General features: G+C 41.1%; 2 protein-coding genes across 2 annotated transcripts; both read left to right on the top strand.

The window, feature by feature from the left end:
• Positions 1-6,796: 6,796 nt before the first annotated feature.
• On the top strand, positions 6,797-7,198 carry LOC139128080 (uncharacterized). The gene has a single exon (XM_070693935.1). It carries the CDS (start codon positions 6,797-6,799, stop codon positions 7,196-7,198), a length of 402 nt encoding a protein of 133 aa, XP_070550036.1.
• A 147-nt stretch (positions 7,199-7,345) lies between these two features.
• LOC139128081 (uncharacterized) lies at positions 7,346-7,951 on the top strand. Its single transcript, XM_070693936.1, has one exon. It carries the CDS (start codon positions 7,346-7,348, stop codon positions 7,949-7,951), a length of 606 nt encoding a protein of 201 aa, XP_070550037.1.
• Positions 7,952-15,312: the final 7,361 nt, after the last annotated feature.

The following is a 15,312-nucleotide window of genomic DNA, read 5'->3' on the forward strand; positions in this document are numbered from 1 at the left end:
GAAAGTGAGCTCTTTTCTGCAAAACACACTCTGGTCCCTTTACGCTCATATTCGACGATTTCAAATCACGTTCCCATTGCTAGGGCAGTTCGTACCATTTTGTGACAATTGGGGGTTTGTCCGGGATCGTCCAATGTGAATTTCTCTAAATTTTTCAATTCAGTCATAGCAAAACCAGAGTTGTTGTTTCGGAATAGTGTATCACTACTGGTCTGGCATTTGGTTATTCTGATAAAAATGGATTTGAAAGAGTTAGTTGCCCTTGTTAAGAAGCCTTGTTGAAGTGGTACCAACTTAATGAGGAGGGTTTTCATTTGAAGTTTCGTTCCAGTAAACAGGATAAGTTTGAAACTGCTAAGGCATATGTAGCACGTCTGGAATACTACTTTGAAAGTTGGGCTTCTATGGCTAAAATTGAGCAAAATTATGATAAATTGAAAGATCTTTTGTTGCAGGAGCAATTTCTGAGTGGATGTAACAGGGATTTGTCTTTGTTTTACGTGAATGAGTACTTCTTAATATTGGCGAGATGGCTGAATACGCTGACCGTTTCACTTAGGCTAGAGAACAGATGGGTTTCAAGGACCAATTTTGTAATAAAAACAAGTTTAAAGGTCAAAATATTGGTAATTCCAAAGTTAACGCTAGTAAAAAAGTTAATGGTCAGGACAACAAATACTGACAAGAAGGTCCCATTATTCTTTCTATGTCACAAGCCGGGACATATCAGGTCTAAAATTGGAGTGGACAAACCTAAAAGTTCTCGTTTGGTTGCCAGTGCATTACAGGATGATAAACTAAGTAATTCTACTGTTGAGGTCTAAATTACGACCTGTGCTCAAGTTCATAATCCTCGTGTTGAACCAAATGGTTGTATGAATTTGCAAGGAAGGAGTTAGGTTGAATTAAAATGTGGGCATGCGTTGCCTGTAATGAGTATGACCAGCTTGTCTGAAAATAAATTATCAACACATAATATGCCAATTGTGGATGGTGTTGTCAATGGACAAAGAGTAAAGGTTCTGAGAGACAGTGGTTGTAATTGTGTGTGTAATTCGGAAATGGGTTGTTGAACCTTCCCAAATGACGGGTGAAGTTCGCTACTTATATTATGATTGACAGAACATGTAGGAGAGCTCCTATTGCAAAATTGCATGTGAATACTCCTTTTTTCATAGGTGAAGTGGAGGCGATATGTATGGAGTCCCCTGTGTATGACCTAGTATTAGGTAATGTTGATATGGTTCGGGCGCCAACGGATCCTGACTTGAACTGGAATGAACCCCCAGTTGTTAGTAAGTCATTGTCTGGAAATGATGCTGAAGTTGTAAGTCAGGTGTGTGAGTCTGACGCTATTGTTGAACCAGCGAATGATGATGGGTGTTCGTCTGTAGTTGTGAGTGCAGTGCAGACTAGGGCTCAAAAAGAGGCTGCAGAGAAGCGGCAGATGAAAAAGTTAATTGTCCCAGAGATTAGTGAGGGAAATATTAAGGAGCCGGTTACTGCAGAGGTGCTGAAGGAAGCACAAAAATTGGACCCCTCATTAAAACGTGCCAGAGAATTGGCAGTTTCTGGTCAACAAGTAAATACGGGTAGAGCAAATTTGGCTCATTTCTTTGTAAAGAAAGGCCTTTTGTACAGGGAGTACAAGTCTCCAAAAACTGACCATGGCCAGGTATTTACACAGTTGGTGGTACCTCAGAAATTCCATAAAAAATGTCATGGCGCTGGCTCATGATTCTATTTTAGGAGGTCACCTGGGTGCGATAAAAATCACCATAAAATTGCAAATCAATTCTATCAGCCAGGTAGACATGGCGTTGTTGTGCGTTTTGACGCTCCTGTGACATTTGTCAATGTATGTTACCAAAGGGTCGAGTCACAAAAATGCCATTCGGTAGTTTGCCATTGATTGATGTTCCTTTTCAGAGAGTTGCAGTGGATTTGATTGGTCCGATGGATCTTGTAACTGACTGTGGTAATCGGCATATATTGACTTTGGTGGATTATGCTACTCGTTACCCGGAAGCAGTTTTTTTGAAGCGTATTACAACAGAAGCAGTGGCAGAAGCTTTGGTTGATACCTATAGTCGAGTTGACATACCGCAAGAAATTTTGTCGGATTTGGGAACGCAATTTATTTCGGATGTTATGAAGGAGGTAAACAGATTGTTGTCTATTAATCAAATGAAAAGTCTGCTCAGGGAGTTTTCAGATGTGCTCACAGATCTCCCAGGACACAGCATAGTTGGCAAGCACGATATTAAATTGACCACTTCTGAGCCCATTCGATCGAAGCCATACCCTCTACCATTTGCCAAAACAGAGGAAGTCAAAAAAAAAAGTTCAAAAGATGTTACACATGAATGTCATAGAACCATCTGAGTCTCCTTATGCCTCCCCAATCGTCTTGGTGAAAAAAATGGCTCGAATCGATTTTGTATCGACTTCAGAAAACTACATGAGGTAACTGTTTTTGACTCAGAACCAATGCCGAATCCAGATGAATTGTTTGTACATTTATCCAAGGGGAGATATTTTACCAAGATTGATCTGACTAGAGGTTATTGGCAGATCCCCTTGAAGGAAAGTGCAAAAGAAAAAACGGCTTTCCTTACACCCTCTGGGTTGTACCAATTTCGTAAAATGCCGAGGACTGCTCTATGTTACCTTGAACACTGAAAAGGCCCTGTCTAGCATTTAGAACCAAACAAGGGGAGTTCTCATCGACCTCAGGGGGATGCAGGACCCAACAGAAAGCAAAATTGGTACAGCAGAGACACTTTCAAGGAATATGAACAAACTTGGAACAAACTTCAGAGACTTTATCAACAAGACAAGACTCCAGAAGGTAAGGAGCATGCAGAATTAACGGAAATAAGCTTCAATAGGAACATTGAACAAGCAAATGAATACATTAACGATGCAAAGACAAGGAGAGCTGAAAACAGCGCCTCATCTTCAAATCACCATCCGAATAAGGATCTACACTAGGCAGCTTACGTAGTTCACACAGAACCAGATCATCAACATCATCCAGAACAAACGCATTAAAGGCACAAGGCAAGGCACGCTCTGCAGCAAGAGAGGCAGCGTATATGAAGACAATTGCTCACCATCAAGCAAAAATCAAAGTTATCGAAGCTGAAATGAAAGCAGAAAAGGCAAGGATAGATGCAGAAACCCTCCAGCAAGTAGCGGAAGAAAATTCCTTACCAGTACAGACACTTACTACACCAGACCAGTCATCAAACGACCATGTATCACGATACATTGCAATGAAAAGAGAAATGGAGCAAGATCCATTACCAGCACTGAACTTTACCGAGTTCGTACCCAAAGCACAAAACAAAGACTTAGAATCATCCCCTCTACTGATACAACCAGGACAGGGAACACCAACAGAATCAGATGAGACAGTCACACCTACTTCAAATCAACAGACACCTACAACAAGCCAGAACAACAATAACATGCAACATCTAGCAGAGATAGGCCAAATGATGGCCCGTCAACGTTTACCACTACAACAACCAATAACATTTGGAGGCGACCCAACCATGTACATGTCATGGAAAAGATCATTCGAGGCCACTGTAACAACGGCCTGCATACAGACATCTGAGAAACTGGGACTTCCTGCATAAATACACGCAGGGAGATCCGCAGAAAATCGTCGAAGACCATCTACAACGATATGTAGACGACCCAGACGAGTCATATAGAGAGGCTTGGATAGAACTAGAAGACAGATTCGGCAACCCTGCAGTCATCACCGCAGTAATCCTGGAAAGACTGAAGTCCTTCCCGAAAGTTAAACCAGACGAAAGCAAAAGGCTACTCGAACTATCAGACTTGTGCTCTAACCACAGAGGCACACATGAGAAAACTTCCTGACCTTTCGTCCCTCAATACACCACAGGGACTCAAGCCGTCATGGAACAATGTCTCTTCCACGAGGCTAAAGGACATGACCTGAAAGATTGCAAAGCATTTGCAAAGCAACCAGTTGCTGACAGAATTGAACTGTGTAAGAAGAAAGGCTTGTGCTTTAAATGCACTGAGAAACATCTCGCCAAAGACTGCACATCGACCATCGAATGCGCTATATGCAAGAGCAAGAAACACATCACCTGTCTCCACGCTACACCCGGTGACAGGTCTAAGCAGAAAACAACCGAAACCAAACCAGAAGATAAAGAAAAGGAGACCCAAGAAGCTACAACAAAATGCACCAGACTCACGAAATGCCCAGCTGGACGTCCGTGTGGGAAGATAGTCCTCGCAAAGGTGTATACACAAGACCGACCAGCAGACTACATAGAAACTTACGTAGTCCTAGACGACCAGTCCAATGCCTGTATGGGTGACAGCCACCTCTTCGACGCACTGAAGATACACGGCCCAGACCTTGAATACGAACTGTCAACATGCAGCGGCAAAGGAGAACTCAGAAAGGGACAATGTAGCAACCGCGTCATCATAGAATCACATGACGGAAAGAAAAAATTCTCTCTTCCCGTCCTGCTAGAAAACGACAACATACCAAGCGACAAGAACAAAATACCCACACCAGACATCTGCAAGGCCTTCAAACATCTGAAGCCCATCATCGATTACATTCCAAAACCAAAAAAGAACGTTGGAATTCATCTCCTCAGAAACTGCCCAGAACCACTGAAAGTCAGAGAAACAAGAAACGGACCTGTAAATTTGCCTTGGGCTCAACGCACCGACCTAGGGTGGACAATTTCAGGCGAACTGTGCCTAGAGACAGCAAGAGGTGTGATCCTCACTTCAGTACACCGTACGACTGCAACCCTCAACAGCTACGATGAATAAGCGCTCGAATGTAATCATCACATCCACATCAAAGACATAATAAGCCCGAAACCTGTCAACTTCGGCACCACCGTCTTCAAGCGGACACCTGACGATGAACAAAAGGCACCCTCCGTCGAAGACAAGCAATTCCTGGACATCATGCAATGTGAAGTCCATGTAAACGAGGAAGGCAATCTAGAACTTCTCTCCCTTCAGGCAAGACCCGAAGAAATTACCGAACAACTGACAATCAGCTCTGAACCGATTCTACAATCTACAGAATCAGTTTCAGCGTAAACCACAAATGATGGAAGAATACTTTCAGTTTATGAAGAAAAAAATGGAACGTAACCACACAAGTCCCGTTCCAGAAGACGAAATAGAGGCTGACAACGCATGGTACCTACCACACTTCGGTGTCTACCATCCCAAGAAACAGCAGATCAGAGTAGTATTCGACTCCAGTGCAAAGTACAATGGAGTCTCCTTGAACGACGCATTGCTTCAGGGACCTGACCAAATGAACAGCCTCCTCGGTATCCTGCTACGATTCCGACGCGAGCAGACAGCAGTAATGGGCGACGTAGAACAAATGTTTCACAGCTTCCACGTCAACAAAGAACACAGAGACTATCTGCGCTTCTTTTGGTTCAAAGACAACGACCCCCACAAACCTGTAATTCAGTACAGAATGAACGTACACCTGTTCGCAATGTCTCCTCACCAGCCATTGCTACCTTCGGACTGAGGAAGATCGCTGAAGACGGCGTATCTACATATGGAGAAGACGTGGAAGAGTTCTCATCGACAAGAACTTTTACGTCGACGACGGACTAACCTCAGCACCAGATGCACAGAAAGCTATCAGTCTCATCAATAGAACAAGAGACTTACTAGCAACCAGAAACGTTAACTTCCACAAGATCGTTTCTAATGACGAAGAAGTCATGACAGCACTTCCAAACGAAGTACGAGCCAAAGATCTACAGAGTTTGGATTTCAACCAAGACACCTTACCGACACAGAGATCATTAGGGGTCAAGTGGTCTCTAGAGGCGGACGCATTCACATTCGAAGTAGACTTGAAGGAGAAGCCATTCTCACGGCGGGGAGTACTGGTGATCGTCAACTCAATATACCCACTCGGTATACTCTCACCACTTTTGATAGAAGGAAAACTAATACTACGAGGCCTTATGACAGAATCTAAAGGACGCAACTCATCAAGCCTTGGATGGGATGAAACATTACCAGAGAAATACTTGCCCAGATGGACACGCTGGTGCAACAACCTCAACTACATCACAAAGATACAGCTACAGCGATGCTACACTCCACCCACCTTTGAGCCCATAAAGAAAACTGAGTGTCACATTTTCTCTGACGCCAGCAATGAAGCCATAGGTGCTGTAGCCTACTTGCGGTTGATCAACCATGAAGACAACGTCAACGTATCATTCATACTTGGCAAAGCAAGGCAAACCCGACTCATGCAGTCTCCATACCTCGCCAAGAACTGTGTGCAGCCGTCCTAGCAACAGAACTCTTACAGAAGATCATATCAGAAATCGGCCTGAACATCGACAACATCATATATCACACGACAGCAAATCGTCCTTGGATATATAAACAACACCTCGAAACATTTCCACGTATACGTAGCGAACAGAGTAGAAAAGATACATAACATCGCATCACCACACCAGTGGTGACATGTGTCTACACACGAAAATCCAGCTGACATCTCATCACGCAGTGTACCAGCCCCAAAACTCAACTCAACTATCCGGCTATCAGGACCAGCATTCCTGTGGCAGCGAGACGAGCAAGAGAACCATGAAGAAACAGAACACGAATACACAGCGAGTGACGAAGACCCTGAGGTTCGAAAACAACTTGCTGTCTTCAACACATCAACGGAGGAAGTAGAACAAGACGACTCAGGTGCTCACCGATTTCAACGATTCTCATCATGGAGATCCTTGAAGAGAAGTATTACCAACTTAATAGGCAAAATCAGACAAAGAAAATCACCAGAAAAAAAACAGACAAAAAGGAGAAAGAGAAGTCCCCAGAAGAATTGAGAATTGAGATGATGGCACAAGCAGAAACCATCATCCTACGCTCAGTACAGAAAAGTGTGTTTCATAAAGAATATGAGATACTATCTGCAGCAAAGTCAGCAGGCACTGACAACAACAAACTACAGAAACAGAACCCCATCAGCCGGATGAACCCATTCATCGATGAAAAAGGACTTATCCGCGTTGGAGGAAGACTTCGCCACTCGGACCTCGACCTCTGCGGCAGACACCCTATCATCCTCCCACAGAACAACCACATTTCACGACTTATCATCGACCATGTACATTGACAAGTACAACATCAAGGCAAACAACTCACCCTGTCAAACGTCAGAGCTAATGGCTATTGGATCATGGGTGTACATCACAAGGTAAGAAGTATACTACACAAATGTGCGATATGTAGAAGACTGAGAGCAAAACCACTCACTCAACTCATGGCCGACCTACCCTCGGACAGAACAGAGAAAACCCCACCATTCACCAACGTCGGCATGGATGTATTCGGCCCCTGGGCTATAGCTTCCCGCAAAACCAGAGCCGGTACGTCTGAAGCAAAGAGATGGGCAGTTATCTTTGTCTGTCTCTACACTACAGCAGTACACATAGAAGTAATAGACTCCATGAACACTTCGTCCTTCATCAACGCCCTACGTCGCTTCATAGCTATACGCGGCAACATCAAGAAACTCAGATGTGACCAGGGCACCAACTTCATTGGCGCAAAGAACGAACTTCAGGCAGCAGCCAAAGAACTGGATCAAGACTGCATCAAGAAATTCCTTACAACAAGAGACTGTGAGTGGATTTTCAACCCACCTCACGCATCCCACTTCGGCGGTATATTGGAACGACAAATGGTACCATCAGACTGTGTTCTTGACTCCATGCACTATCAACTAGGCAAGCAACAATACACACATGACTTGCTGACAACTCTCATGGCAGAAGCCAGCGCCATCGTCAACTCCAGACCCATAACAACGGTATCATCAGATGCAAACGATCCCAAGCTCTCACCCCAAACATGCTACTTACCATGAAGACTCAATCACCGACCCCACCACCAGGCTCATTCGTCCAACAAGACATCTACAGTAGAAAACTTGGCGACGCGTACAGTATCTAGCTGATCAATTCTGGATACGATGGAGAAAAGAATATCTACAAAGCCGTCAGCCACGACCAAAATGGACCAAATCTACAATCAACATCAAGGAAGGAGACGCGGTTCTTTTGAGAGAGAAAGAATACGCAAGAAACAGCTGGCCCCTCGCTCGCATAGTGAAGGTCTACCCCAGTGATGACAACAAAGTACGAAAAGTAGACGTCATGATCTACAAAGATGGCGAACATCGAACCTACCTCAGACCTATTAGCGAATTAGTTTTGATTGAAAGTACAAATTGAACTCTGTGATTGAATTCAATGAACACTATATACGGACACTCTTAGTACGAACCCTTATCGCCCTCTATCTTTCTTAAGGCCCTCTGACACAAAGGTCAAGAAACTTCTTGGTAAAACAATTAAAAGGTTAAAGATTAAATTACACCTACGCAGACACGTTTTTCTTCCACTGTCTTAAAGCAAGTAGACATGCCACGTGGATCTGCAAACACTCCAGCCAAAAGTAGGACTGTAGGCGCAATGATGTAAGTTGATTTCCTTTTATGACTTTCCAATTATTTAGAGGACCATTTTGAATGCAGTGCTTAGATATTTTTAGTAGAATTTAGTTCTTTTCTTCCGTTTACTTTGCACTTGATTTACCTCGACTCTCCGATGTAGACAATGAATGACCTTGTATTTTTAGCTCACGTGTGTAAACACGTGGGCTATTGTCATAGCGATGTCTGTCTGTCTGTCCGTGTGTGTCTGTGTGTGTGTGTGTGTGTGTGTGTGTGTCTGTCTGTCTGTCTGTCTGTTTACACGATAACTCAAAAACGCCTGAACGGTCCAAGTCAGATTTGGTACACAGGTACCATGTGCTACTTGCAAGAACTGATTAGATTTTGGTTAGTGTAGCTTGCATATTAATGAAGTTATGCAATATCTTTTTTTCCGTACAATGGTTTCCTTATGGAGACGGTAATGACAGTGTAAACATATATCAAGAAATACTGCACAAAATTTCATGAAACTTTTCACAGATGACAATCTAAGAACATTATGATGATACTGTGAGTGTCATGTCAATTATCTTCTCATTTGCATATTTAATGAACTTTTGTTATTAGTGAGATAACTCTGAAATTCCTGCACCAAACTTGATGATACTTGCAACAAATATTGATCTAATATATATCTAATTATAGTTAGAAGCATTAGACAGTATCAAGTTAATAAATAGCTTATTTGCATATTTTATGAAGGTTTGTAATTAGTCATATAACTCCGATATAACTTCACCAAATGTGATGAAATCTGCTGCAGATACTGATCCGACTGATATCTAACTGTAGTGTAAAGCATTTAGTAGTGTGAAATTAATTAAGGGTTCATTTGCATATTTAATGAACTTTGTAATTAGGTATACAACTCTGAAATTACGGCACCCAAGTCAGTGAAATTGGGTACAGATATTGTTTTGATAAATATCTAATTGTACTGAGAAGCATTTGGCAGTGTCAAGTTAACAAATAGGTCATTTGCATATTTTATGAAGTTTAGTAATTAGTGATAAAACTCCAAAATAACTGCACCAAATGTGCTGAAATCTGCTGCTGATACTGATCCGACAGATATCTAATTGTTGTGTAGAGCATTTAGTTGTGTGAAGTTAATTAAGGGTTCATTTGCATATTTAATGAACTTTGTTATTAGTGATTTTACTCCAAAATTAAAGCATTAAATTTGATGAAACTTTCTATAGATGTTGATCTGATAAATATCCAATTGTACTGAGAAGCATTGAGCAGTGTCAAGTTAATAATTAGCTCATTTGCATATTCAATGAAGTCTTATAATTAGTCATTAAACTCCGAAATAACTGCATCAAATGTGATGAACACTGCTGCACATACTGATATGACAGATATCTAACTGTGTTGTAAAGCATTTAGTAGTATAAAGTTAATAAAGGTTCATTTGCATATTTAATAAACTTTGTACTTAGGTATATAACTCTAAAATTTCGGCACTAAAATTTGGTGAAACGTGCTACAGATATTGACTTGATAAATATTTAATTGTGCTATGAATCATTGAACAGTGTCAAGTTAATGTGGGGTTTATTTGCATATTTAATGAATTTGTAATAAGTGAATTACTCTAAAATTACAGCATTAAATTAAATAAAACGTGCTGCAAATGTTGATCTGATGGATATCTCATTGTCCCATAAAGCATTGAGCAGTGTCAAGTTAATTGACAGCTCATTTGCATATTAAATAAAGTTTTGTAATTAGTGATTAAACTCTGAGAGTACTGTGCGAAGTTTAAAAAAAACCCTGCTACATATAGTGATAACATATATCTCATTGTGCAGTGAAGCGTACAACTATTAATGAACCTGTTGTAAAACACGTGAGCATATTCAGTTCATATCTGGTAATCTCTTTATTTACCCAGTTTTCACCGCTTCTTGAATAAACCTATCCTAAACTAAAGCAACTGAGTGTGGTTATTTCTTAGAGTGGTTGGCACTTAGCGGATACAAAAGTAAACTGGACTCCGCCACAGAGCTCTTTCTGCACAACACACTCTGCTCCTTTACGCTCATATTCGACGATTTTAAACTCACGTTCCCATTGGCTAGGACAGTTCGTACCATTTTTGTGACAGCAACTCTCAGGGTAAAGAAACAAAATGGCGGCCCTCCCCTCGTGTTCTCCGTGCCCTACGACGATCGAAATAAAGATAGCTTTAAAGCTGAGGACAGTTTTTGATCTGTTACAATTGTAATAGCATGTTGCACCTTAAAAGGTTCCTCGTGTATGACGATTTTTGTATCTCGGTGTCTTCTTCTTCATGGAGTTCATTGAGATATGGACAACTTGCGGCAATGTCGCGCGTGATGTTGACTTTGTCATAGAGCCTACACTTTATGAATGAAGCCTGTTCACATAAACATTCTGATATTTATGCGGAAGGCGTAATGAAGTAAAGCCTCAAAATTTAAGGTTTTTCGTATTATTAGTAAAATTACGGGCATTGGGTATATGAATGAAGCCTGTTCACATAAACATTCTGATATTTATGCGGAAGGCATAATGAAGTAAAGCCTCAAAATTTAAGGTTTTTCGTATTATTAGTGAAATTACGGGCATTGGCAATATCAGCTCAACTTCGTCTCGTGTCTGATGCAGCACAAATGACGCGAATGCTGATACGACACAGGAACAGGCGATTTTGGGTAATAACCTCTAAATATTCCGGTGAGCAATATTCAAGTCACTCCTAGCCCTGAGTACGATGCTGTGTGTTCCCGGCGTTATACCGCCTAACTACATAGAACTGCGAGCATTCTTCAAGAACAAGACTGTGTTTTTTAAAGGTACAATATGGTTTGAAATTCTACAAAGCGTTTGTCAAAATTGAGATCGTCATTATTTCACGAAAGTTTGCTGTAGAGACATTAAAGGGGCCATCTTTGGTAATGCTACTCATGAGCTCTTTCAAAGTATCTATTATCTTCTCGTAGATATCCATCATTTGTCCAACAGTTAGTGCCTCTCCATTTTGCGAAATACGTCTTGAGTAGTTTCAGATTATTTTCTGAAACGTGTCCATGGTTTCGTACACAGGCCCATGGAACTTTTCGTAGATTGTTGTCGGAGGGAAGTGACTGACACTGTGAGGGCGAAGGCCGAACCTCGGTACTGTATAAGCATACCAAGGTATGACACGGAAAAATCGACCGGTGGCCCGAAACAAACGAAATAAAGCATCTACCTCAAAAAAATTACATCGACCGGTCGGAAATACCTTCAAACTTTTAAATCTTTACTCTGGTTACAGCATTTCTTTCAAATCTGCCAGTTATGGGCGATAGTTGACTGTCCGGCGAATACTCGCACTTGCATTGCCATTCCGCCGTTTTGATTGGCTTTTTTACTCCCGAAAGCCTTTGCGAGTGGACGAGTGATCCCGTGACCCCACAACCGCTAATTCAGCTGTTAACCGTTAGGTAAATTCATTACTGTCAGTGAATACAACTTCAGCTATCTGGCAACAAGGCAATTAACGCAAACCATTGCCTCGGCAGCGTGATGTTCAAATCCCGCCATTTGACAATTGTAAACAAACTCTTCACGGGATCACTGTCCACTCGCAAAGGCTTTCGGGAGTAAAAAAGCTATTCAAAATGGCGGAGTGGCAATGCAAGTGCGAGTATTCGATGGACAGTCAATTATCGCCCATGACTGGCAGATTTGAAAGAAATGCTGTAACTAGAGTAAAGATTTGAAAGTTTGAAGGTATTTCCGACCGGTCGATGTAATTTTTTTGAGGTAGATGCTTTATTTCGTTTGTTTCGGGCTACCGGTCGATTTTTCCGTGTCATACCTTGGTATTTTTATACAGTACCGAGGTTCACCTCACAGTGTCAGTCACTTCCCATCCGACGACGATCTACGAAACGTTCCGTGGGCCTGTGGTTTCGTAGATGGTTAAATACATTAAAAGAGTCTCGAGCTTCTCAGCATCACGTCCATTGATATTGACCATGCAGCATAGGTTCACTATATGACATGTGCCACTTTGTGTCAGCTTCTCGTCAAGAGTGCAGAATAGTTTGTTCAGTCCATCAAGACCTATTATGCAATATATGCAAATAAGTTTTCGTCTGAATTATTTGATTAAGTGTCCAATATAAAGGAGTTGATGCTTGGACGATTAATTATGACGGTATTAAAATAAGAAGTGACATAATTATAAAGATAATAGTTAAAGAGATCAACAAACCCTCTCACAAGATCTGCAACCAGTTTCAAATTTTTAATATACATTCAATATATATATCGATATTTCATGGTGAGTTTACGTATAGAAATGATAACGACGTACCAGAATTAGTGATAGTAGATGGCAAATGCAGGCAAGGGACTATGCGAACATAATTTCCATGATTGCAAATTACTCATTACTTGCATAAGGCATAAAACACAAGATAAAAGCTAGGCAAAGGTAAATCAAGAGGCAGAATATAAATACAGTTAAAGACATGTATATATATATATAATATATATACTTATCACATGAACTGGCCCGAATTTCCACCTGTGTGACGTAGAACAGGACGGATAAGAAATCCGAATTACCCCTGTTGTACGTCATCAACCGGAACTTTTTTCTTTCATGGTGCCGTTCATACATGCAGGCGTCGCGACACGAACAGATTTGTTGTGATCGATGCCGTGCTAGCTCGCACGTTCTTTTTACAAAAAGGTGACCCGATAAATCCAGACATGGAAACATAGAAGGCATATTTGTCCTACGAAATTTAAAGTCGCCAAAACAGTAGCTTTTCCCGAGAATCGAATGGAGATACCGACGATCGTTATTTTAATGGCTCAGTAGGCCTAACGTCTCGGCTCCAGTCGAGTCGTGTGGACGTCGTACCTGGCGATCCCGGTTGGCGATAAAACCGAAACCTACACCTCAAACTGAATAAATGAGTATAGTATAATCTTCGGGAAAGCGACATAGGAGGCACAAGCCTAAAGTCATTCGACTAACAACGATCAATTTCCTTAATCACACAAAAACTCCGTAAAGTCTCGCTCGGAATCAAACTTGCAGCGCGGCATAATGCTGTAGCGAAGACATAAGATGTCGAGCTGTGTGCAGCGCTTTGGAATCCCATGTAGGCTTCGAATTGACTCAGACAACACTCAAAACAGAGTTTCCGTCAACAAAATTAGGATGTATCCATGGACGAGATATGTGTCAATGCAAACATCAAAGTTCGTAAGACGAAAACATTGATGACCAAGATCGGGATTGACGAGTTGACACCGGCAGAGACCGGTGACGGCAACGTTGTGGGCACAGACATGCAATGAGTGTGTCATCGAACGGAATCTTTCGCGCTCGCAAAGGTCGTAAACTTGTGTGATATTTTGAAAGCCACGGCATCTCTGAGAATGAGAATTACTGTTTCGATCGTGTCGACTCTCATTTACTTCATAAATATAATTGTAAATATTCTACGTAACTCTGAATACTATGGTTATCCGTCGCTAGCACGGTGAAAGCTATGTCCGCCGATGGCCAACTTGCCTTGGCATCGGTACAGCGCGAGACAATGATTGACACGTTCATGTGACCGAATCCGTACGTCTGGTTGGTGGAGATACCCTTTAAATGTAGCAAATTTCAGCTTGATGGGATTTATGAATGAAAGTATCTCCTGGGTGACGGGCCGCTTTACTCTTTAAATGAAAGTAATCCGCGTAAGTAAAACACGAATCGCGACGAAATTCATGCAATTTGTTACGATAATTTTGATCCATCTACGTTAAAAGAAAAATAAGAAGACTGTTCATGTGATAAATATATAATCCCATGGTATTTTTCTCTGTTTAACGTCATCGTATACTCGTGTTTTTCGCGGAGCCGCACAACTTCTCGCCTTCGGCTCGAAGTTGTACGGCTCCGCGAAAAACACTCGTATACGATGACGTCAAACAGAGAAAAATACCATGGGATTATATATAAATATATATATATATATATATATATATATATATATATATATATATATATATATATATATATATATATATATTATGGTTGTTTTTTCTAAAATATGTCAGTGTATCAAATATATTGTGAAATGTTAGTGGATGTTGCTTTCTCATTCTTAATTCTCAAGAGAAACAGAAAAGTATCAGGAATTTTAGATGATAATGGTACAATTTGCATATCACATTTTCACTATTTAAACATGAAGATATCTTTGTCATATATCTCTGAATTATCAAAGTACCCTGTCCTACCAAAAAATATTACACATTGAGATAACTCTGATATATGTGTCTGATATATTTAAGTCATGTACCGGAATGGCTTGCTGCAACTGGATTATGAAATGCATGGCTGGGACAATAAATTTTAGGCAAGTATGAGCCCTGTCGAAATTCAAATTACACTGACCCCCTCCCCTCGTTGAGCATTTTACAAACATGGTGACCCCAATCAACATTGTAAAAAAAAACAAAGTGACCTCCTACCTGGGCCGACGAAACTGAAAGGTCCCTTATTGAAATTTACGCTATTAACATAGTTACAATCATTATGTTAAAAGAAGAGGACAAACTTGTGGTGCTGACTATTTTACTAAACGTCTGTGTATTTGTGTCTGTATGTTCGTATGTCTGTCTGTTTTGTCTCTGTATGCTTGTGTGTCTGACTGTGTTTGTCTGTCTGTATGTCTGTCTCTGTGTATGTATGTACGTAC

The sequence above is a fragment of the Ptychodera flava genome, unplaced genomic scaffold (genome assembly GCF_041260155.1).
Source record: "Ptychodera flava strain L36383 unplaced genomic scaffold, AS_Pfla_20210202 Scaffold_43__1_contigs__length_1316584_pilon, whole genome shotgun sequence".
Lineage (NCBI taxonomy): Eukaryota > Metazoa > Hemichordata > Enteropneusta > Ptychoderidae > Ptychodera > Ptychodera flava.

What these genes read in the sequence shown, in the direction of transcription:
- LOC139128080 (XM_070693935.1), top strand. Translation starts at nt 6,797, where the DNA reads ATGGAGATCCTTGAAGAGAAGTATTACCAACTTAATAGGCAAAATCAG.
- LOC139128081 (XM_070693936.1), top strand. Translation starts at nt 7,346, where the DNA reads ATGGCCGACCTACCCTCGGACAGAACAGAGAAAACCCCACCATTCACC.